General features: G+C 46.8%; 1 protein-coding gene across 3 annotated transcripts in view; it reads left to right on the top strand.

Annotated features, from left to right (window-relative positions):
* The first annotated feature begins 264 nt into the window (after nucleotides 1-264).
* The window catches only part of CALCOCO2 (calcium binding and coiled-coil domain 2), a 428938-nt gene continuing 403347 nt past the window's right edge, over nucleotides 265-25855 (top strand). The window contains exon 1 of one of the 3 annotated variants that reach the window (XM_086924246.1): nucleotides 265-357. Coding sequence is in view for 1 of the 3 variants with exons in the window: in XM_086924245.1 (XP_086780371.1) it covers nucleotides 12630-12744 (115 nt within the window). In the remaining 2 variants the exon portion in view is untranslated. Of the gene's footprint in view, nucleotides 358-410; nucleotides 573-12629; nucleotides 12745-25855 lie in introns of those variants that run through there. The other 2 variants (XM_086924247.1, XM_086924245.1) reach the window with 2 other exon arrangements.

The following is a 25855-nucleotide window of genomic DNA, read 5'->3' as shown; positions in this document are numbered from 1 at the left end:
CTTCCCCACTTCCAGTGCACGAGGCTCTCTGCGAATATGGCCTGTGCAAAGCTATCAAACCCACGACATTTCCACATTCATTGTGGGGTGTGGGCAAGTAATTCTTTGTATTAGTGAAATACCTCTCTAGGCTCTTCCTATATATAGTAGAACATACAAGCTTCGAAAATACAAATCTGCGCTGTGAACTTGGTTTTTAATCGGAAGTAGCTAGTGGATATTTCGGATGTAAACTACATCTCCCGGCTGGCGCTGGGTGCGTCTGCCAACGCGTGTCCTGTGACGCACAGTAGCGGGCGGAGCGGAACTGTTGCTCATCAGTAATCAGGCTGGGTGGATACCTGCGGCAGGAGGAAGGTGAGTGTCAGGGTTATTAAATTGTATAAAACATCACCCGCCGGGGATAACGTGATTCATGTGCCTTCTGCGTCCTACCCTCATGTGTCTGCGACCGGCTATGCCCCGTGAAATAATTATGCTGCGTAGTTCCTGCACTTTCACTTTCGTTTTTAGTAAAAAGAGTGTACCGAGTTGATGATTTGTGTGCGGGTACAGTAAAGCTGTCTAAAGAGGTACGATGGGGGAAGCGATGGGTTAATCTCCAAAGTGGAAAATATTACCATAGAGATTAACCGGTGTGGGGTACCTGAAAGGGGTGACAGGTAAAGGTCACTGCGTGTGTCGGCGGATGAGACTGTAAGAGTCAGCGAGCTCATAGGTCGAAGTGGGTGTGATCTAACGCGACCGTAGTTCCGCAGCCTTCTGTTTATAAATAGTACTATTTTTTTTACCAACCGTTTGCTATTCCTCCACTATTTCTTTTGAACCTAAAGCACAACTATGTTTTTTAATAAAAAAAAGTACTTGATCATATTTTTCAAGGTAATTGTTTCCATACGTTCCTGGTGCGAGACATCTGAACTATAACTATAAGGTGTTGCTGACCTTGTATTGTATTGTAATGTAGGGCTTACTACCCATGTACGAGAAGCTGAACCGCTTTCCTGCACGGGTAGCAAGCAACCCCATGTCTAGTGTGTGGTTTGAAGGTTTCTGTCTTTGTTTTGATCCTGTGTGGGATGTTTATGTGTAAGGACCACCGAAGTGCGGTTATCGTGTTGTGGTAGCAGATGATGAATGAAGAAGTTTAGAGGTAGGCATGCCACACTTTTTTTCAATATTCTATTAGATAGATTATATTAATAGGAGTTAAGTGTGATCTTTAGAGGGGGAAAGGGTTAGGTCATGTGAAGTCATGAATTGGTTGGAGGCTTTATAAGATGAGCTACAGAAAATTAAATATTGTTACAATGGTGGGTTTGGTTTTTAAAGCAGAGGTTGGGATCTTTGAAATGAATTGCGAGTATTCTGCACAAGTTAAGAACAAACCTACATGTGCCTTAGAATAGGCTGTGGACAGCATCCAAAACCGTGTAAGAACAAACATTATTTCATGTGTTACAAAACCTCTGTTCGCCATGAGAAGCTAAGCATGCGCGCACACCAACACCACCCACGAGTACATTCAATTTAAATATGATTTCCCTTAAAATCTGATGGAGGACACCACCGAACCATGAATGTTGTATTTTAAATGTCTGTGTTGAGATGCGCCTGACAGTCGGGGCAGGATGAAGGAGATTTAAATCTGTTTTAGTGAGTTGGTTGAGAAATGTTTTTTAAAATTTGTTTTTATTGGCATTTAAATCAAGAATGTACAATAATACAGCTGCAACATGCGAGAGGCAAGGGGAGAGGATGCAGGTATGAGAGTGTTCAAGCGAAAGAAAGGGTAACAGGAAGGGAGAGAGGGTTGCACAATTTCCCAATAGTGTAGCAGGATACAGCAGTTCTACTTGGTGACCAAATTACAGTACTTCAAACATGGTGAATAATGGACTAACAACCAATAAGGGTACAATGACCTGGGACATAAATGAGCAGAATGCCTATTTCATGTGCAACTAACACCGGGGGCCGTCAATAACAATAACACTCCTTGATTACCAGGGGGAGAGGGCACGATTGGGACCCAGGGGGATCCAGGGTAGCCTCAAAATCGGTTTTTCCTAGCAGGGATGGTGAGAAGGCTCTTTGACGCATATAAGGCAAAAATGTTATTGGGAGGGGAGCGTATGGGCATCAGTTCCCAGAAGCGAGAGAGCTGCTCTCGACATTATGCAACATCCCAGACCCAAGCTTTAACTGTAGGAGCAGGTCGCCAGCCACAATTCATGGGCACTCTCCCTTTGGCCATGAGAAAAAGCATGGTGGTGACCCAGCGGTTACATGCTGGAACGTCTGTGCCGAAACCCAGTAGGCCTACCAGCGGACAGCAGAGGGCTGGGTGTCTTGTGATGGCATGAATAATGGAGAAAACGTCCTCCCAGAATTCCGCAACTTTGAGGCAGTGCTAGGCTAGATGTATAAAAGAGTCCTGCAGGGAGGTGCATCTGGGGCGTCGTGGGTCATCTATATCATCCCATACGGAAGAATTATGTGGGGGAGTGGTATAGGCGGTGTAAAAACTTGTAGTGCGGCAGCCTTAGCTTGTAGTTAGGTGAAAGTGCTTCCATCTGAGCACAACAATAGTATCATAGGGTGCCTGTGTCCTCCTCCCACTACAAACCTCCTTAATTACTATGGGAGAAAATAGGGTCTTAAGAGCATTGCTCCCCTTGCCCCCAAAATACCCCGGTGATCCCATATGTATACGACCTGGGGTTAAAACGCATTGAGGACAGAGCTGTTTTGATGACCCTATTATATTGGATCAGGTTATGGGCTACTGACAAACTTTTTATTTACAGGCAGGCACTAAAATAACTAATTGCATTAGACATACACGTAACCTTCCCTTGGGTGGTCAACATACGTAGAGGCTAATAGACCTGGGGCTCAGTGAGTTCCCAGCTCCACCCAGAAAAATTGACTCTTAATTCAAGAAATGAACTTAAGAGGCTTTATTGGAGCCATGCTGTAGTAAAAGTATTACAGAATAGTAGCGCTGGCCCACTCACAAATGATTACCTGATGGTTAAACCCGTCCCTTGTTTTGAGGTTTTTCTTGATCTAATAGAACCTCAACTTGCAAAAATACTGCATTTAAAATTTAGGTACGGGACTCTTCGTGTCAGATCCTTTACAGCCAAGTGGGGAATGCCTTGCAATGGGGAGAAAGATAATAAGTGTACAATGTGTCAACTGTCTACAAAGGAAAGTATAGCGCATGTTCTTCTATTTTGTCTTACCTACATGAAAACTAGACCGAAATGGATTGCACCGCTGGGAAGGAAAATGGGTGTGAGAAGATAAATGGATATGCTAAGTATTTTAAAAACAGATAATACCCAGCTTGTTGTTTTGGGAGTTTCAAGATTCTTATTGGCTGCTAACTATATTAGAATGAAGAAGAGCCTGAAATTTTAATTAGGATTTTTTAATAATAGATTTGAGAATATTGAGCATGTACCTTTTTCTAACCGATAATTTTTATTGTACATAGTATTTATATTTTACTATGAAATGTACTCTCAGTAATCCCAGGAAAATCACTGTATTTTACATATTGATTTGTATTCTTTGTTTTAATGGCGATTGCACTTCAGTCCGGATTCTGCGTATTTGCACAAATGTTATGCCCCATGAATTAGTCATCTATACTTGTGAATATTATTATAATGGATTTCATGAATGTGTTCTTTTTTTGCACTGATTTGACTGCACTTTACATTCGCATTGCATATTTGCACAAATGTAATGTATAAATTGGCAATTCATAATTGTGAACATAGTTTATGGTTTGGAAGTGTTTGAATATCACATGATTTGCTTTTCTTTTATGATTCCTCAAATCGAATAAAAATATTTTGATGATGATTAGTTGGTGTTGTGATTGATGAGGAGTTTTGCATGATAGTGTATAAGCAAGTAACTATTTTATACGTTGATGGATTAGTAAGTATATGCTCTAGAGTCTGGAGTGTACTGGGGCACTGGAAAAGAGTTGCGCAGTGCGCGGCAGGTCATACGAAATTGAATATATCAGAAAGTTTCTGGTGGTGTAGGCACCGGGGCTTCAAATGGTGATCAGAAGGTGTCCGATAAAGGTCGGAGAAGGTTATGAGGCCTCACCCACAGGCATGTGTCCTTGCTCCCATATCTTGCAAGGGAGGCAACTGGGGGTTTCGCCCAATGAGCACTGAAGGGGCATATAGGCAGGGGAGTCCTGTGTATTTCGGCAGTCCATCACACGCCCAGCGCATGCATTCCACAGTGTGTATCTCCACCTGTGTTGGCATATAGGGGAGGTAAAGAGCGGTGGAAAGTGGACATGGTATTCCCCGGTCAGTTACAATGGCAGTTTGGGGTTGAAAAGGCCTCTTGTAGAGCCATTAGTGCGAGTACTGTGCCTGGGCACAGCCAGTGTAAAGTGAAATCTCCAGTGCGCCTAGCTCACCCTGGGTAAGTGGTAATGTAAGGCTCTCCAATAAAACCCAGGACTGCTTTCCAGTCCAAATCAGTGATTTGAGATTGGATCATAGGTGCCTCATGAAAATGGACTTCAGGGGGATAGGCACATTAAGAAAAAGATAGACATTTTGGTAAAATAATAATTTCTGCTACCGCTATCCGACCTAACAGCTAGAGTGGCAACCGAGACTCTTATGGTATTTTGTCTTCCAGCTATGAGACAGTGCGTCCTAATTGGCCTTCCAGAGTTCACTTGTGTCACGGATGAGCCAAATGCCCTAGTATCTTACTGGATAGGTTCGCCACCAGAGCTTGTAGTCTGTAGGGAAGGGTTAACCTGAATGCCCGAGAAGCCACTGAATCCTATGACTTCACAGTTTACTGGAGTCAATTCTCTCAGGGCTTGAGGATATAAAGAGTGACGTCATCGGTGTGAATGGAGACTAGTAGCCCTATAGTGGTGAATCCAAGGCCACAATGGGCATGGTGTTGTTGAAGTGGCGCAGCCAGGGGCTCCATTGCCATATGTAGTGATTAAGTCAGGTACGCATGATGAGTTTCATGTAGTTTTACTCAAGATGGTACAAGATCACAGGGAGACCCCACCAGTAGCAGCCAGCATGCTACTCAGCCCAGCCAACTGTGGCTATTTGACTCCCAAGAAAAACTAGTAGGTGAAGAAGAGTCTTTGGGAGAAGTTTATAGACCTGGCATGGATAAATTCCCCAAAAACATGAATAAACAACACAAATATCCACGGGTCTGGTAATCAAGAAAAATGTAGGAAACTAGCAAAAGGATCAAACTGATTTCTACAACTCAATAAAGAAAACATTATTTTCACCAGTGGTGACATGCTTCATCATCTGGGTCTTCTCCTAATGCCACACTAGTGGCACTAAGGGCTACAACCCTTGCTTAAGGAAAGGGGAGCTCGCAGATGTTTTAACCTATTGCGATAAAACGCTGTAGTTTGACCTCTAGAAGTGAGTACTCGTTTATGTGGGAATCGTGTTGCAGTGTGATGGTGTTTGTGTGATGTGAGTTTAAAATTGACCAATGAAAAGCAAAATTATTTATTTGTGCCTCTCATAGATCAAAACATAAAAACAGTGCAAAATGACAGTCTTGAACAAATAACTGTCTAGATGTGAGGGGTTAACATGTTTCAACAATTACGATTTCTGCAACACAAAAATGTATAAACACCTCATCAAATATTAAAATATAAATTTTCATATTTTAGTATTTGACAATGTGTATATACATTTTTGTGTTGCAGAAATCGTCATTTACAGAAGAATTGATATTCTCATCCACAGGTAAAGAGGTTGCATCAGTTCCAACTCTTTACACGTTATATATTGTGTGTATATATATATATATATATATATATATATATATATAAATATATATCATTCGCTTGCAGTAGCAATATTTACGGTCCTGACGAAGGCATAGGATAAGTTATCCAAGTTATCCATAATTGCTGAAACATGTTGACCCCTCACATCTAGACAGTTATTTGTTCAAGACTGTTGTTTTGCTCTGTTTTAACCGCATGCTCGCTAGCGGGTTTTCCCGCTGCGCGCTGAAAATTCGAAAATCTCGCGTTACGTGACAAAGCCAGCTCGTCATGCGCGGAGCGCAGGTAACGCTCATGACGAGCTGGCTTTGTCACCAGCATCGAAGGGGCTAATGTTTTGATCTATGAGAGGCACGGATAAATAATTTTGCTTTCCATTGGTCAATTTTAAACTCACATCACACACACACCATCGCACTGCAATCACGATTCCCACTTAAACGAGCACTCCCATCTAGAGGTCTAACTACAGTGTGTTTTATCGCAATAGGTTAAAACATCCGCAAGCTCCCCTTTCCTTAAGCAAAGGTTGCAGCCCTTAGTGCCACTAGTTTAGCATTAGGAGGAGACCCAGATGATGAAGCATGTCGCCACTGGTGAGTGATGGGAATCAACTTAAAATAATTTTTTCTTTATTGAGTTGTAGAAATCAGATTGATCCTTTTGCTAGTTTCCTACGTTTTTCTTGCTTACCAGTACCGTGGATATTTGTGTTTGTTTATTCAGCTATTTGTTTCCCAAGTTTCTGTAAGGTGACATCCTATGAAGATTCCACAGAAAGGGCAAGCATAACATGGGAGTCCAGATACAACAGATCCCCTTTCTTCTTAATGAAAAAAACAACGAGAGAACAAAGGAGAAGAAGCGAGAAAGAGGAGAGACAGAGGAAAAAGAACCATATAAAACCATCGAAAGAAGAGCAACAGGAGCGAAGTCAAGAAGCAGAGAAGAAAGGAAAACAAAAACATAGAAACCATCCTCCCTACTATACACAACAGAAAAGAAGAAAAATAACGTCAGAGAAGAGGAGAAAAGGAAGCACAAAAGAATGCCCAATGCACATCCACTGGCCAGAACAGGAATGAAACGAGGCTGAAAATGAAAAACTAACCGAACACAGGGCTACATGCTGCGATGAACGCAGAGAAAAAAGCACGACAGAAAAGCAGAGGAAATCTCAGAATCCACAAGATTCACGAGAAAAAGACCTCAGAAGGAAAACAGAAATGAAGAAAGAAACGGAGAAGATGAGGAAAAGTAAGAGGGGATTCCTCATACAAACACCATTATCGTTACACAATGACCAAAATGTAATGCAAACATAACAGTGCAAATTTAACAATATAAAGTCCAATATAAACAGTACATACCTAGCATCGAACCCATGAAATGCACCCAACAAAAGGGTATAAAATGTAAGCTAAATATGTAAATATATTAACGGTGTTAAATAGTGGGTAAGAACCTGAATGCATGGGTAGGAACCCATGACGAATCTCTTGAGAAAGAGATGCATAAAAGATGCAAAGGGACTGACACCCTCGCATAGAAAGACTAAGATTTGTGCACATGTCAAAAAGTATATGGGTGTGAACCCGACAACTAGACATGTGTCGTAAGAACCTGTAATCAGTCTCTAGGTTATAGAGAAAGACACATATGCAACAGGACTGTAACCCTTGCATGGATTCAAAACTGACTAAAACCGTTGCATAGATCCCCTGTAAGAAGAGACAACTAAAATATTATGCACATGTGAAAATTGTATAAACGTACTACGAACAGATGAGATTAAGGCCCATAACGTACACCCAGTGTGGGGTGAACTAGACTATGACTGTATACTAGATGTGGTTGGGAACCCAAATACATGGGTGGGAACCCATGACATATCTCTTTGGAAAGACATGCATAAAAGATGACAAAGACTGGAACCTATGCATAATTGCCCTGAAACAACACAATAAAATATAGAACAAAGGGCAAGAGTACTAAGATAATTCATCAAAAGTGACATTGCAGTATGCATAAAGTTTGAAATAAACGCACTGTTTCATTTTGAAAAGACTCTTAGCTTGTGTAAGTCAGGTGTATACAGAGATAACATTGCTGCCAACGTACATGTGACTGTGTGAGAGAAAATGGTCCCAATGAGCATGTACAAATAAAACATTTGAATGCCAACAAACTGCACCTTAAACGTAGTATAATGTAACAGTCACTGGTGTGCCTGTCACCGAATCCAAGGTACTTGAGTAAGAAAGTACTTTACTAAAGAGCCAACGCCAAATGAAAATGTGAGGGCTTTTTGGAATGTTGAAGAATAGGAAATTACCTGATCCTAACAGGAAATACAGGTCGCCTCGAAGTGTTAAAAGACCAACTAAACACGAGGCACAGACCAAACTTTAAGACACCACAATCCAGATGGTGATTTCACCAACGAAAAGCATCACTGCGGTAACCAGGCAGAGTGAAAACGATCTCCACACCTCAGCGCATGTGCTGAGAACAAAACCAGAGGAAAGAAAAACTCACCACACAACATTTCCAAGAGAGAGAGAGTTGCAGAAATGTGAAGCGAAAAGATCCTGAAACCGCGTTGCTGGTGAACAGTATTGCGGTTGGCAAGTCAAGTCAAGTCAAGTCAAGTGATTTATATAGCGCGCTACATACCCAGAGGGTCTCAAGGCGCTTGAGGAAGGGTGGGGAATTACTTGTCGAATATCCAGGTTTTAAGTTGCTTTCTGAATGTAAGGTGGTTCTGAGTGAGGCGAAGGTGAGTGGGAAGTGAGTTCCAGGTTTTAGCTGCCAGGTAGGAGAAGGATCTTCCTCCCATGGTGGTTTTGTTGATGCGAGGTACAGCAGCAAGGGCTTGGTGGGAGGAGCGTAGCTGGCGGGAGGGGGTGTAGAAGGAAAGTTGTGAGTTGAGGCATTCGGGTCCAAGTTCGTAGAGTGCTTTGTGTGCGTGGGTTAGGAGGCGGAAAGTAATCCTCTTGTTAACGGGGAGCCAGTGGAGGTTTTTCAGGTGTCCAGAGATGTGGTCTTTGCGCGGGATGTCTCGTATGAGTCTGGCTGAGGCGTTCTGGATGCGTTGGAGTTTTTTCTGGAGTTTTGCGGTGGTACCGGCGTATAGGGTGTTTCCGTAGTCCAGGCGGCTCGTGACCATGCGTGGGTGACCGTTTTCTAGTTTTGGTGGGGATCCAGCGAAATGTTTTTTTGAGCATGCGAAGAATATTGAAGCAAGAAGATGAGACGGCGTTGACTTGTCTGTTCATAGAGAGTGAGGAGTCCAGGATGACACCTAAGTTCCTTGCGTGGTCCGTCGGGATGGGTGCTTTTCCAAGGGCCTCTGGCCACCAAGAGTCATCCCAGGCGGAGGGGGAGGTACCAAGGATACGGACTTCAGTTTCGTCAGAGTTCAGTTTTAGACGGCTGTGCTTCATCCACTCGGCTACTTCTTTCATTCCTTCATGTAGGTTGGTTTTGGCGGTGTTGGGGTCTTTGGTGAGTGATAGTATCAGTTGAGTGTCATCGGCGTAGGAGATGATTTTGAGGTTGTGTTGGCGTGCGATAGCCGCGAGGGGGCTCATGTATACGTTGAAGAGGGTGGGACTGAGTGAGGATCCTTGTGGCACGCCGCAGATGACTTCGGTAGCTTCCGATTTGAATGGTGGAAGGCGGACTCTCTGAGTTCTTCCGGCAAGGAACGAGGTGATCCATTCCAGTGCTTTTCCTTGGATTCCGATGTTTCTGAGGCGTGGTATTAAGGTGCTATGACAAACTGTCAAAGGCTGCGGAGAGGTCGAGGAGGATGAGGGCGACTGTGTCTCCGTTGTCTAGCAGAGTTCGAATGTCGTCTGTTGCTGCGATGAGTGCGGTCTCAGTGCTGTGTTTGGCTCGGAAGCCGGACTGTGAGGAGTCGAGGGATTTGTTGGTTTCGAGGAAGGCAGCGAGCTGGTTGTTGACAGCTTTCTCGATGACTTTGGCCGGGAATGGAAGGAGCGAGATGGGGCGGTAGTTTTTGAGTTCGGTGGGGTCAGCTGTGGGTTTCTTCAGAAGGGCGCTGAGTTCGGCATGTTTCCAGCTTTCCGGGAAGGTGGCGGAGTTGAGGGAGCAGTTGATGACGTCTCGGAGGTGCGGTGCTATAATGGAGTCTGATTTGTTAAAGATGTGGTGAGGGCATGGGTCTGTGGGGGATCCTGAGTGGATAGAGTTCATCAGGCGGATGGTGTCCTCAGTGGAGATTGGGTTCCAGTCATTGAGGATGTTCAAGGGGGGAGGGGGTCCTGCAGAGGGTTGGGTGGGTTGGTCTTCGGGTCGGTTGTCGAAGCTGTTGTGGATGTCTGCAATCTTGTTGTGGAAGAATGAGGCTAGGGAGTCGCAGAGGGCTTGAGAGGGGGTGATGTCGTTGGAGTTGGCTGTGGGGTTTGTAAATTCCTTGACGATGTTGAATAATTCCTTGCTGTTATGGGCGTTGCTATCTAGTCGGTCCTTGAAAGCGGCTTTCTTGGCATTCCGGATCAGTTGGTGGTGTATACGGGTGGCGTTTTTGAAGGTGTCCTTGGTGCTGGTGTTTGGGTCTTTTTTCCAGGCCTTCTCAAGGGAGCAACAGAGTTTCTTAGATTTCTTAAGATCGTTGAACCAGGAGGCCTTCTTGCTGCCTAGTTTGATTTGACGTTTTTTCAACGGTGCTAGGATGTCGGCGCTGTTGGATAGCCATTGGGTGAGTTAATGGCTGCTTGGTCGGGGTTTGAGGAGTGGGCAGGGGGGTTTTGAAGAAGCGATGAGGAGATCTGGTCGATGGTGATTTTGTTCCAGTTTCTTCGCAGAGTAGGTTGAGGATGGTTGTTGGTTGTGGTCTTGTTGTAGGTAAAGTGAACGCAGCTGTGGTCCGTCCAAAGGAGATCTGTGGTGTGGCTGAAGGAGACCTGTTTGCTGGAGGTGAAGATAGGATCGAGTGTGTGACCTGCGATGTGGGTGGGGGCAGTGACAAGTTGTTTAAGTTCGAGGTTGGCGAGATTGTCCAGAAGGGTGGTGGCGTTGCGGTCGTTGTTCTTTTCAAGGTGAAAGTTGAGGTCTCCCAAAAGAATGTAATCCTCGGAGGGGAGGGCGTGTGGGGTGATGAAGTCCGTGATGTCCTCACTGAATTGTGCACGGGGTCCTGGTGGCCTGTAGAGGAGGGTGCCTCTGAGTGTGGTCTTGGGGTCGATGTGGATTTGGAAGTGAAGGTGTTCAGTGTTGGCGAGATTGACGTCTGAGCTGGTTGAGATGCAGATGGATTTCTTATGGACGATAGCGATGCCTCCTCCTGTTTGGTCGGTACGGTCCTTACGGATGATCTTATAGCCTTCCGGGATGGCAATGGTGATGTCTGGGGCAGAAGAGGTGTTCATCCATGTTTCTGTTAGGAAGGCGACATCTGGAGAGATGGTGTCTAGTAGATTCCAGAGGTCGATGGCGTGCCTGTGGACTGATCGGGTGTTGAGCAGGATACATTGTAGGTGGTTGGTGTCAGGTATTTGTTTTGTGTTCGTGGATGAGGCGTCGTTCTTGGTGCCGTCGAACTTGCAGGAGTAGCAGGAGAAGGGTCCATGGATGTGTCCAGGGGCGGCTTGGACGCAGTTGGGGAGTCAGCCGGGGTTTAGGGCTAAGAGGGTGGAGGCGTCGTATGAGATGCGGGTGGGGTGGGGGGTACAGGGGCCAGGGGTCTGGTGCTGGGCGCGGTCCAGGCGCGGACGGGCGTAGACGGGCTTACCTTTGGCGCACCTTCGGCGCGAATGGGGCGCGATCGCTGCGCGCAAATGCTTCTGTCATATGTGGATAGTGGGAGGGGAGGGGCGAGGCAGGCTCAGCTGGGAGGCGGGAGCGTGATTGGAGGGACGGGCTTGGACGTCACACAAGCAAATGGCTGCAACAATAACAACAACTTTATGCAGGGAGAGGTTGGGGCGAGCAGTGGAGCGCTATTGCTAACAAGTTAATTTACAGCTAAAATGGCTCAGTGGTAAACGCTGTGAGGGGTCACAAAGTAGCGCTATGAGCAGAGCACTTTCAAGGTAAAGAGCGGCGCTACGAACTTCAACACAGTGAAATAAATGACAAAGCAGCAAAGCAGCGCTAAGCAATGATAATGTGGCAGGATGAATGCACAGAGCACAAGCAGCGTAGGAAAAGCGCTACGATACCCAGGAGGACAGAGGGGAGCAACCGGATCTGCACGAGTCAGGACGGTCACAGCTTTCGGAGGGGGAGGGGTCGGCCTATACTATCAGTGGGAGGCAGGCTCAGCTGGGAGGCGGGAGCGTGATTGGAGGGACGGGCTTGGACGTCACACAAGCAAATGGCTGCAACAATAACAACAACTTTATGCAGGGAGAGGTTGGGGCAAGCAGTGGAGCGCTATTGCTAACAAGTTAATTTACAGCTAAAATGGCTCAGTGGTGAACGCTGTGAGGGGTCACAAAGTAGCGCTATGAGCAGAGCACTTTCAAGATAAAGAGCGGCGCTACGAACTTCAACACAGTGAAATAAATGACAAAGCAGCAAAGCAGCGCTAAGCAATGATAATGTAGCAGGATGAATGCACAGAGCACAAGCAGCGTAGGAAAAGCGCTACGATACCCAGGAGGACAGAGGGGAGCAACCGGATCTGCACGAGTCAGGACGGTCACAGCTTTCGGAGGGGGAGGGGTCGGCCTATACTATCAGTGGGAGGCAGGCTCAGCTGGGAGGCGAACTACAGGTCTGTGACATTGAAAACCAGTTGGTCTCTTCCTCCATCAGCAAGATGACGCCGCATTGGGACGATCGCGCAGGGTGGCTTGCGACCAAGACGTGCTTCGCAACGTTGCAGGGCAGCAGAAGAACGTCGCACAAGGACCTTCACAGTCAGGTGGAAGAAGGTAGGAGTGTGCACGCTACCTAACGCTCGAGCAAAAGCGCAAGCTTAGCTGGACTCGTGGCATGTTTAAATTTAAAAAGAAAGCGGCGGTTGAGAAAACCGCAGGCATAAGGTCTCAGAGTAGACCAAAAATAAAAGTGCAGGGCAGCCGAAGAACTTCACACAAGGACCTTCGCAGTCAGGTGGAAGAAGGTAGGAGTGTGCACGCTACCTAAAGCTCGCGTAAAAGCGCGTGCATAGCTGGACTCATGGCATGTTTAAATTTAAAAAGAAAGCAGCGGTTGAGAAAACCAAAAGGCATAAGGTCTTAGCGTAGACCAAAAATAAGACACGCTAGGTCTCACCTGACTTCGTTCCCTGAGCTAGAGGAAATGCAGCTGTGTGGCACCAAACACTTTCCGCCAACAGGCACAAACTGTAGAAGCAAAGAACCAGTCTTCAAATGAAGGTGGAAAATACAGTGCCATATAGATAGCTCACGAAGATGTAGATTTGAAGCGTTGAAAAAATCAACAGCTGTTTGACCAGTTTGCACAGTAAATTTCATCCATGAAACAGATATTTGAGAGATGTTACATTGAAACAACGGCACACCAGCCTGTCCATGCTTCTGCATGAAATTAAATTCAAGAGTTAAAACAGGAACTGGTAGGCAGGATTGAAGAACAGAGCATGGCTCTTCGAGATAGCAAATGAGAAAACACACTTCTTCACCAGACAGTGTGTAGTTAATGATGGCAGGCTTACCCTCACTGAAGGCACAGCGCAGTATGAAGACGTTGATGAGAGAGAGGCTTGCCCTCACTGAAGGCACAGCACAAGACGCAGGCGTTGGCAGGCGCAGAGCTTGGCAGGCGTAGAGGTTGGCAGGCGCAGAGATTGGCAGGCTTACCCTCACAGGAACAACTGGCAGACTGCTGTGGGCGACCGATGGGATGTCACTGGTGGGGTCAAGGATGCCAGTTGAAAGTTGATGCATAGCTTGAGTTACTGTAGAGTCTGTACTTGGAGTTGCTTGAAGTTTGAAGAAGTGAAAGATGCAGATTCTTTTGAAGATCGTTGCCAAAAACTTGTAGTGATTAAGTCAGGTACGCATGATGAGTTTCATGTAGTTTTATTGAAGATGGTACAAGATCACAGCGAGACGCCATCAGGAGCAGCCAGCATGCTGCTCAGTCCAGCCAACTGTGGCTATTTGACTCCCAACATTCTGTAAGGTGACATCACATGAAGATTCCACAGAGAGGACAAGCATAACATGGGAGTCAAGATACAACACCATAGCAAACTAAATTGGCAACAATGGACATCCCTGGCGAGTACCACGGGTGACTGGGAACCGATCAGATAACATGCCATTAAGGCAGACGCGGGCAGTGGGAAGAGTTTATAATAATTGTATTTGACGAAGAGGAAAATGTGCAAGTAGAGTGAAAAGGTAGAACCACTCCAACGAGTCAACCACCAAAATGTGGGGGTGAAGATGGTGCATAACCACAAATAGTGCAGAGATTATGTAATGTGGAACGACTGGGGATAAATATGGATTGATCTTGCCTAATGAGCATGGGCAAGAGAGGAAGACAGCGGTTTGCTAATAAGTTTGCAAAAATGTTGTTGTTGACATTAAAAGTGGCCTCTGGAAGTCGCAGTGGGAAGTGGGTTTATCTGGTTTGAGAGGTGTCACAATGGCTGTCCCTCTGAGGGAGGGTAGCAAAGAACCCCGAGCAAGGCATTCCTCAATCATGTAAAACCTCTGGGGAGCCAGGATGGTATCATATTCTTTATACAAGGCAGTGGTTAAACCCTTCAGGCCCTGCGCCTTGTCACCCGTGAGACTCTGAATGACCTGTACTATTTCTTCTACTGTGATTGATGAGTATAGATAGGCTTGGTTGGCATGGTCCAACCATAATAGTTGAACGCTATCTAGATATACAAGTATATCACTTTCGTGGTGAACGGATGTGCGAAGTATAGTTTGACAAAAAAAGAAGTATTTCCTGAGGGAGTGGATTGGAGATTTAAATCTGCGTCTAGCAGCTCCACTATGTATGAGGATGCACCGGTTTACAGAGCATAGTAGCTAGGGTCCTCCCTGGGCGGTCCCTCTTCCTATGGCGACAGGCCTACACATCCCTTGCCAGGATGTTGGTCTCACAGAGCACCTCCTTTTAGAACGTCTTTCAATTTGTCCCTGATGGCTGTCAGTTTGGACGAATCTTTGGATTGTAAGTATTCCTTCTCGAGAACGTGGATATCACATTCTATATGTGCAGGTCTCCCATGTATGATCTTTAATACACCGATTGCTTCGCGATACACGGATGAACACCTTTAGGGCTTCCCAAAGAATGGAGGGAGAGTTTAGAGAGCCCATATTATGAGTGAAGCACTCAACTATTTCTTTGCGAGCCTCCTCGTGGAATACTGTGTCCCTCAAAGCCTCCAGGAGAAGGCATGAGTAGCCGCCCGGGGAATGAGGGCGCTTAGTAAAACCGCAGCGTAAATGTCCCACCTTTGTAACCCAGATTCGAAGTCCAGAGAGATTAACAATAATCTATTCTAGACCATGCGTTGTGGTGAGCCTTTAATGCATGTACCCTCTGTGACCTCTGTGTGCGAGAGTCGTAATATGTCTTGCAGGTTGCTATTGAGGATGATCGTGTTTAGTGTCAATTCAGCGTAGGACTGGGGGCGTCGGGAAACACCTGACCGATCCAATCAGTCGTCTAGTATCACATTAAAGTCATCATCCCATAGTATTGCCCCAGGGGCGAGGGTAGTAATCGACCACCAGATCTCTGAGTGGAAACCAGGGTTGTCTGCATTGGGACTGTAGACTGCAGCCAAAATAACAGGTTGTCTTTGTAGAGTGCCTGTGAGGAGGAAGAAACCCCCAACATCGTCACAGATGGCACGGTGAAGTTGCCATGGTAAGCCTTTGCGTGCTTGATTGGCCACACCTCTGGCAAAGCCAGTGTACAGCGTGGTGTATGAATCGTTAAACCATCTGATGCGTAACCCTGGAACAGAGGAATATGTAAGGTGTAGGTCCTGATGGAAGCAGACATCCACCTGGTGTCTGGCTAGATATATGCATAAATCAGGCGCATTTTCCTGCGGTCATTAAGCCAGCGGATGTTCTGTGTTAGACATTTGGTTGCTGTCATAGTACTGTAAGGAAAGGGTGTAAGAGGTTGAGCTCGGTCATCCGAAGAGTATGTGTTGTTTGGTCCTTCAAGAGGTGAGCTTCATTTTCCTGTTTCTCTATTTCTGTAGTAGCACAGTTTCTGGATCCCAATTAGCTTTCAGGAGTCTAGCCTTAGTTCCGTGTTTTTGCTGTGGCTTTTGTTCCTTGGCAATAACTATGGCATTTGGTCCTTGATTTTCTGGTTCCTGTAGGAGGTAGACCTTTATTCCTTATTTTACGTGTAGGAGAACAGCCACCATTTTGCGTCTTCTTATTAAGCCTTCTCTTGTCTCTGTGATTCCAAAGGGATTTTGGCCTTATATTTTTCTGTTTCTGTTGAAACTCACCTGTTTTTCTGGAGTCTCTGGATTTATTCCTCTACCGTTTTATAAAGGAGTTCAGCCACTGCTACATCGGTCTTCAATAGGAGCTTGGCTATAGCCCTGATTCTCTGCTCCTATAAGACCCGAGCCTTCCTTTTCTGCTTCTCCGTTCCTGTAACAGCTCATCCTCTGGTTTCTCTTTTTCCCTTGCGAGATGCAGGTGTTTGTTCCATCTTTCTCTTATAAAATCCTTCATTTTATACTTTGCTTGTGCCGATCCTTTAGTAGCACAATTTCTTTTCTCTTGTTTCCCCTGTGGGAACTCGACCTGTTTCTCCTGTAGGAGTACTGCATTGCTTTCTGATTCATACTGTAGAGGAATGGTCTCGGTTTGTGGTTTCTCTTGTAAAGGACAAAGCCTTTGTTCTCAGTGTCTGCTATGGAAGTCCTTGGAGTAGCTCAGATTGATTTCTATTTCTTTTGTAGGAATTTGGCTTCTGCTCTCAGTTCTAGGAAATCAGCTTGTTCTGTGTTTCTCTGGCTTCTGTAGCAACTTGGCACCTCTTTCCAGTTTCTTGTGTATAAGCTCTGCCACTGCTCTAATGTGACGTTGAGCCTACCATGCAGCACAATCTGTCTCATTTAAAAAAAGGCCTTTTGCCAGCTTAAAAGAACTTACAATGGGCTTAAATACCCCCACCCCCTCCGTCACCCCCCACGGGTTAATATTGGTTGTCTGATTTGTCACTGTTGTTTGCATGCATTTTAATCAATGGCATGACTTGGCCATCTTTTGTTTTCCTCCCTTGGAGTGAAACCTCTTTATTTGTGTCCTTCCACTGCTCGCTTTTAGGGAACAACTTTTTCCTTTTTTGGACTCGCAGACCTAGCACTGGAGCGCGCATGCGCTCCTCGCTCTGCGACGCTCATTGTCATCAATACAATTTCAGTAGGGGACTTAAAGCTGCAGCGTTACACTGTTTCCTTTATTAGTGGGTACGCACTATGTTGTGTTCATTCTGCGCTTCACGGGCCGCCATGTACCGCGCTATAGCACAGCGCTTGTTTTTTGTTTTTATTGGGTGATGCTTTTTATTATTAATGTACTTTTTTTTTTTTACTTTGGCGGCACACGCGCTTTACCTTCAGACATGTTAAGCGAAAGCGCGGGTGCCGCGATTGTAAAATTAAAGAAATAGATGGTTTTCTATTTGTTTACTTTTGCTACAATCGTGGCATCCGCGCTTTACTTTAACATGGTTAAAGGTAAAGCTCGGGTGCCGCGATTGTTGAAAAACTAAACAAATCGAAAAAATCTATTTCTTTGCTTTTCCAACAATCGAGGCACCCGCGCTTAACTAAAATAAACTGCGGGCGCCGCAAATGTTGAAAAAGTAAAGAAATTGATTTTTGTTCTTTTTCTTCACTTTAGCAACGATCGCGGCACCCACGCTTTACCTTTAACCATGTTAAAGTAAAGCGCGGGTGCCGCGATTGTAGTAAAACGAAACAAATAGAACAAAAAAAAGTGTCACGCCATTTTATAGGTCTCAACCTTGTTTGTCGAGATTTCTAGTAAGCAGTTTGAAAAGTCTGCCAAAATGGCGGATTAGCCACAGTTCATGTGATGTATGCGCGTGCACAAACTAGCTACGTCACAAACCACCATTTGTCTGTGCCTCGCATCAGACTTCAAAGGCTGCCGCTTCCCCACTCTTCCCCCCCCCCCCATCAGACTACAAAGGAATGTGCTCCCGCCCCGCCCTTGCAATGCAGAGAGCTTGTTTTTTAATCCTCCTTGTGATAAGACCAGCGGCTGCCGCTCCCCGGGAAAGTTTGCTCGAGCTGTCTCCTTCACTAATCCCCACCTCTCGGTCTTGTCGGTCTCCCCTACCTCCAGCGAGCTGTCTCCTTCACTAATCAATTATGGTGTCAAATGCCTATATTTTTTTAACCTGTACTTTCAGTTTAATGGCGAGCGCAGCTTTATTTATATGCGGCTCGCCGTATTTACCTTAAAGTATTTTTTATAAAGCTCCCCATGCCGCGCTTTCACTTAAATATGCTTTCCCCTTTCCCCTGCTGCATGTACGCCTCACGTTCAAGACATCTGCGGGCGCCATTGTTCCCCCCTCCCACCCCCATCCTTCCTCTAACAATTCCTTTCGTGTCCCTTGTTTTTTTTTCTTTACTGGACGCAGTGTCATCTTTATAGTGTTTGCGTTTTTTGGGAGTCTTTTTCAATAATTGGGCAGCCCTCGCAACCTCTGCCTCAGCAGGCTGCAGCACACAGTCACTACCTCAACTCTGGTTGCACACAGTGCTCCTGCCCAACACCCGCCTTCGTCACTTTGAGGCCCGCAGCTTGCCCATCGGCGAGGGGGAGGAGCAAAAGGAAGGATCTGTGAACTTCCCCAAGACGCGGGTAAGGTATGCAGCGCCCAATATAAAAACTCTACATGGGGGGGAAAAACTTGTGTCTTTCTTTAAATAGCGCTTCTGTTTTCAGCTGATCCTCGTTAATTGCTTGCAAACTAACGAGGATCAGCTAAAAACACAAGCACTTGTTTTTTTAAGCAGCGCAGCACGAGGCACTTCATCTTCAACAATGGTGTCCACGCCTTTCTTTTCTTTTGCCAGCGTGCCACTTTGCTTAAAAAAAACATATAATATTGAAAAACTCAGATGGCCAAGTCACGCAGAAGAAAAGAAAGGCGCGTAGCTCGCCGAACTTGCTTTTCTCCCTTTCTCGCTCTGAGCAGCAAGGGTAAAAGTGTACTCTTGCAGACACGATCTTTCATGATCCAGCCCGTCTCTTCCTTGGCGAAGTTCAGTTCTGTCCAACAGCTCCACCAGGCACCTAACTAGCTGTCTGCCTTCCTCCTTTTCATGTCTTCGTTTCCCCCACGCCCAAATCCTTAAAACCTCAACTAATTCACACTTTCAAATCCAATGTGTCTTATTTGCCGTGTTGTAGGCGCTTTGCTTGCAGCACTTTTCCTTCCCACAGGCTAGAAAGCTAGCAGGCTGCCCGGACGTGTTAGGTTATTTGCAGAGGTCGTAATACTTGGGCACGCAGCAACTGTTTGCATTCAAGACATATCAGAACAGCTGAGATTATGCATCCTGAAACTGATTTAAAAAAAAATCTTTTTATTGAAATAAACAAAAGAAAACATTAGCATCAGGTGAACAATAATTGTCACCATTGTGAGTTTTAAATTGTCATTTGTACAGAAGCAATAATCACAATATAAGTGAAATTCCGGATCACGGGGATTCCTGTGTTTCCTCTCTCCTTTGTCGCGTCGGGGGTGTACATATGTCACCACGATGAGTATTCCAGTTTCCCCAAATCTTCCCCCATTTCTCCGGACAACCTCTGGCCACATACACTGCCCTTTCTCTAAACATGCACCAATCTAAATCTTCAACCCACTTAATAATCCGAGGTGGCATACTGGCTCCCCAGAGCTGTGCAATATTTCGCTTGGCCACCATACACGCCAACGTTGCCCACTGTTTCAAATAACCATTCAGATCCGTGGGTTCCCATATATTCAAGACACACCTCCGGGCCTCTGGTCGTATCTCCACCCCCAGTACAACTCTCATCTCCTCTAGTATCACTGCCCAGAAGGTTTGTATCTCCTCACAGTGCCATAATATATGCATAAAAGTGCCAAGTTCCCCACAGCCCCTCCTACAATCTCCGCTCATCGCATGTCCCATGTGCACTAGCCTAGGTCCGGTGATATATGACCTATGCAAGATCTTAAGCTGCACCAGTCGGAGCCTCATCTGAATTGCAACCACTTTGGGGGAGGAGACCGTCTCTACCCAGTCTTCATCTTCTAATTCCAGTCCGTCTGCTCCCAACGCTGCTCGAATACTCCCCAACGGGTCGTCCATATTGTTAACAAGCTTCCTATAGATCAAGGAGATAGTCTTGTCAGGGATGTGTCCGTCTAACACTTTATCCTCGAGAGGAGAAGCCTCTGGAAGCTCCGCATCTCTGGGTATGTGGGTATGAAAAGCGTTTCTAATCTGCCGGTACCGAAAGTATTCATTATCACTCAACCTGTACTGTTGTTTTAAGGATTCAAAGGTCTGCACACTGCCCTTCCCCCACACATCTTTAATCTGGCTGATTCCAATGAGGTCCCATTTATCAAACCCTTTATATCTCCACAAGCTCCCCAGCTTTTCGGAGCAGAACAGTGGGGTGGCCATAGTCAATCTTCCCTCCCACCCCAGACTACGGGTTGCAGCGTGCCAAACTTGTACAGAATGTGCCGTCTGGCCCATCAGCAGGAACCTCCCAGGTCTGGCATATAAGGCTTTCATAATATCTCCACCCGGTGCCATAGCATAGTCTGGGTCCCCGGGGGGCCCGTAGACCACATGATTCACTGCCGCAAGATGAGCGGCCCAATAATATTTCCTCAAGTCCGGGAGGCCTATGCCTCCATCGTACCACGTGAGGGTTAACTTGACAAAAGCTATACGAGGCCTGCCTTCCCAGAGAAGCCGCTGCTGAAGTGCCTCAATATCCTTAAAATATGAGAGCAGCACAGGATCCATTGTGTTTTGTAACATGTACAAAAACTGAGGCAATGCCATCATCTTGAATAAGACCGCCCTCCCTAGTAACGAGAGGGGAAGAGCCCTCCAGCGCTCCACATCGTTTGTAAGCCGATCCAAAGGAGGCCTCAGCTTCACATCATATCTCAACTTCGGGTCTAAGGATATATAGATACCAAGATACTTAAATCCCCTCATTTCAATCTTTATCAGGCATGACTGTGGGATCACAGGTGGCCCTCCCGACAAAACGAACAAGACCGACTTCGACCAGTTAATGGCAAACCCAGAGTATCTGCCAAAAATAGCCAGGACATCCAAAAAATTATTCAAGGATGCCCTGGGATTAGTGAGGTATAGCAAAATATCGTCCGCATACTGCGACATTTTGTCTTCCCAGTGAGATGTCCACCGCATGCCACGTATCGACCGGTCCCACCTGACCCATGCCGCCAGAGGCTCCAACGCCAGTGCGAAGAGGAGTGGGGACAACGGACAACCCTGGCTTGTGCCTCTTCCGAGGTAAAAATCAGCAGATTTACAATTATTTACAATCACTCTGGCTAATGGAGCGGCATACAGCAATCGAACCTAACCGACAAACACCGGGCCAAAGCCAAACTTGGCCAACACAGCAAATAAATAGGCCCATTCAACCCTCTCAAATGCCATAGTGGCATCCAAGGAAACCCTAACTGCCGGGTCCAGTATCTTGTGGGGGCCACTCAGGATCCCATGCAGCCTCCGCAGGTTCAGGGCCGTATTACGACGTAGCATAAAGCCAGATTGATCAGGATGTACCAAGGTCGTAATGACCTTGACCAATCTGGTGGCGAGTATTTTCGCCAAAATCTTGGGCTCAGCATTGAGAAGCGAGATGGGCCTATATGAGGAAGGAGACGTCCTAGTCTTACCAGTCTTGTGAATAACCACTATGTTTGCCACCCGCTGGTCATACGGAAGCTGGCCCAGCTCCCTACTCTCTAGAAACATGGCCCGAATATGCGGAGCGACTTTATGGGCATTTAGTTTGTATAATTCAACCGGTATCCCATTTGGACCCGATGCCTTTCCAGACCTCATGCCTCTAATCGTATGTTGGACTTCATCGTCTGTGAAAGAGGAGTCCAAGTACCCTCTATTGTCTTCAGAGAGATTCGGCATGTAGATATCTTTATTCATTTCCGCATTTTCGGCCTCTGCAAAACCGCCCTCCGAGGTATACACTTTGAAGTATTCAGAGAATATATCTGCGATTGCCTGGGGATCCGTGACTCTGTCTGATCCCGACCCCTCTAACTCCGGCACCAACCTAGAGGCCATTTCGCCACGCTCTAACCAAGCAATCAGCTTACCGGCCTTTTCCCCATGTTCATAAATACGACTTTGCAGGGCCTGGTTATGAGAAATTGCCCTCTCCCTGGCGAGGCCGTGGTATTCCTCTTGCTTTAACTTCAGTAAATGAAGGTCTCCCGGGACAGCAGACTCAGCGGCCCGCTCCTCTAATCTTACCACTTCCGCCTCCATCCTAGTCACTTCCTCCTGGTGTTTCTTCTTCCTGCCGGCAACCAGAGAGAGGACTTCACCCCTAAGCACCACTTTATACGCTTCCCACAGTGTCTGCGCCGAGTCGACAGTGCCCACATTTTCACGGAAATAACTGTCCGAAACCCGGAGTATCTCTTTCTTAGTGTCTGGGTCCTGCAGCTGCCAAGCATTAATTAGAGCAACCCTGCCAACCATTGTTTGTCCGAGTTCAACCTGCATCCACATCGGAGAATGATCCGAAATACCCCTACCAAGATGTCGAACGTCTCTAACTGTGCCCACCATAGCAGCAGGTATCACTATGTAGTCCAACCTGGACATAGTTTTGTGCGCTGAGGACACATGAGTAAAGCACTTTTGAGTCTGGTTACAGACCCTCCAGCTATCAATCAACCCCAGTGTTTCTATGAAATCAGGGAGCCACCTTTGCGACGGGGCGCAAACTCTCGCCGGGTGCCGGTCCAGCCCCCCATCAAGTACTGCATTGAAATCTCCACCCAGCACCAGTAGCCCAACGGGCAGTGTCAGAAAAACGGCACTCAAATCCCTAAAAGTAACGGACTGAAAGCCAGGCGGCACATAGATTGAAAAAAAAGTAAAATTCCTGCCTCCCAGCCGTCCCGAAACACCCACATTTCTACCTCTCTGGTCTGACCAAGTGGCCCGTATGTATAACGGAAAGGAATTCTTTATTAGGATACCAACTCCCCTGGAACCTGATGTAAACCCAGCATGTGCCACAAGTTTATATCCCCCTTTATGGAGGGCCATACATCGATTCCCGACAAGGTGTGTCTCTTGTAACAACGCAACGTCTGGGGAATGTCTTCTGATTAGCTGATTTACCATACTTCTCTCTATCTTGTCACTCAGACCATTAACATTCCAGCTCAACACTCTTATTCCCGATCCCAGACTAATACGTGACATTTACCCCACACCACTAGCGTCTAATTGCAAAGCTGTCACCTGACGCAAAGAACAAAAACATAACAAACCCCCACACTGTACATGCTTTTACCCAAAAAAATAAACCGACGCTGGATCCCCCCCACTCTCCCTGCACCCCTGCTTAAGGGTTACGCCCATCCCCAACTGGCAGTGTGCCTGTCGCCCCTCACTCAATCTCACACTTCTAACTAAATATAGTAACGGGGAGGAGAATCGATGTACCACGCCCCTCCCCCAGCTCAGTGGCAAACTGTAATTCGGTGTTTCGGAGGCACCCTCCTGCTTCCCACAGCCCGCATCTGCATTTCAATACTACAGCGGGGACAGCCCCTTGAATGACCACAGTCTTAGTGACTCAATCCCACTCTCCGCTTTCACTCAGCCTCCTGCCGGTCATCCCCTCTCTCCTGACCATGGTTCTCCGACTCAGTCGAGTGGAAGCAGTCTATCCAATCTGCCGCCACCTCAGGGTTATCAAACAACCATGTCTTTCCCCCCGCATCCACTCTCAATTTCGCCGGGATCATCATTCCATATCATAAGCCCTTGTCTCGCAGTTTCTTCTTTACCGGGAGGAAGCTTTGGCATTGTTTCTGCACAAGTTGTGTAAAGTCTGGAAAGAAGGAGAGAGAGGCATTTTCATACCAGAGGGGTCTCCCTGTGCGGGCCGCCTGCAGTACCACATCACGGTCCCTGAAGTTCAAAACTCTTGCAATCATCGGGCGAGTGGGAGGCCTGGGCCTTCCCCCTGGTACCCTGTGTGCCCGCTCAATCGTGAAAAATGTTCCCAGCCCCTTGGGCTTAAGATGATTGAGAATAAGATCTTCAACAAACAAATCCGGGGCCGGATTCTCCACCTTCTCTTGGACCCCAAGGATGCACACATTGTTTCGTCTGACCCTCCCTTCGAAATCATCCAGCTTCCTATTCGCCAGGGTCCGAGACGCTTTAAGATCACGTATCTCTTGCTGAAGTTGAGTCACGTCCTCCATCAAACTAGCAGTTTTAATATCCAATGTTTTAACCTTCTCATTTGCTTTCGTGAGATCTGCCCGGATGAGGTTAACTTCTGTCGTCACTGTGTCCAATTTGCTATCAAGAGACTCCATTTTCTGCCCCAAGGTCGCCTGTACCCCTTTAATGGCTGCCATCACATCCGACAACGTTAGGTCCATCGGCGCGTCCGAGGAGAGGAGTCACCACTCGTCAATTGGGACCTTTTCGCCTCCACTGGTGATCCCCTAGGCATAGTATAACGATCCAGCTAGTTGGACTGGACCGGCTTAGGACCTCTTGATGATCGGGGCATAGGCTTATCTGTATCTCCCCTGACCGCCATAGTCGTTGCTCCCCAATGGGATTCGCTGCTATGTCTCCTCACCGCCACGTGGGCCGAAGTTTAAGTCCGACCCCACCACAAGACCCACTATCACGGCACTACACAATTGCCGCCTGGAGTTGGGCCGGTCAGATGGTATCTCTTACGGGGAACAGCAATCCATAAATTGGTATCAATCCACCAGCTCTCCACGCAGATAGCGCATAGACTGGTCGCAGCCTCTGCAATTCAGGGGCCATTCCAAAACTCATCATATGCAGGGGTGCCCACCCATGCTTGATATGACCATCAGACCCATTTAGTATTCTGTTATGGGGCAGTATAATTTACCAGGAAAGGTGTTACCAGAAATCACGGGGTCTCCTCGACACCGCTCCGGTGACAGAATATCACCTGAAGTCTGATCTGGAGGAAGAGCTGTTTTCCCTGTCCTAGAATGTCTGGAAAAAGGGGGCAGCAAGCAAGTTATTCCTGCAGGAGCAGTTGGCCAGACAGGATCATGTGGGCCATGTGAAGCAACAATGTCAGAAGTAGTCAGCTCAGCCAACACAACTCGTTCCCTTCAGAGCCTGCCGCCCAGACTGGAACATCTGCACCTCTCATTAGCAGCACCACCGCCTCCAGGCCATCTCCACACAGTACTGGGGGGAGGCTAAACGAACAATCCCGGCACCCCCGACCCTGCGGAGCACGGACGCTCAAATCCTCGGTTCGGCACGACAATTACAGACCGCCAGTGAACTCACCATATCACGGACACCAGCAACGACGCTCCTCGTTTCCTCCCGCACCACAGAGCACCACTCGCGATCAGTTCAACTCCGGTCCCCGCCCCCTCCACGGGACCGGAGAGCAGCGCAGGATCTCAGCCTTACCCTAGCTAGCAGGTGAACACTTTCAGCGCAGACTTTGCCCCTTGTGACTTGTCGCCTCCAGTCACCGGCACCACCGTTACCCACAGAATGTTTATCCTTAGTACGTGGGGGGGCTGGGAGGAGCACTGTCTGTTATGAGGGACTCAGCCTCACTCCTGCGGAGGTCCTATGAGCGGCCATTATGCTCAACGCGTAGCTCCTCCTCCTGAAACTAATTTAAGTTTTAATTCCATAACCCCCTTTTAAAAATCAGCCCCTTTAAAAGATATCACTTGTTTTTTGTGCTGCTTAAAAGATAC

Source organism: Lissotriton vulgaris, chromosome 5 (genome assembly GCF_964263255.1).
Source record: "Lissotriton vulgaris chromosome 5, aLisVul1.2, whole genome shotgun sequence".
NCBI lineage: Eukaryota > Metazoa > Chordata > Amphibia > Caudata > Salamandridae > Lissotriton > Lissotriton vulgaris.
Note: the sequence above shows the minus strand (reverse complement) of the source record. Positions and strands in the feature narration are given on the sequence as shown.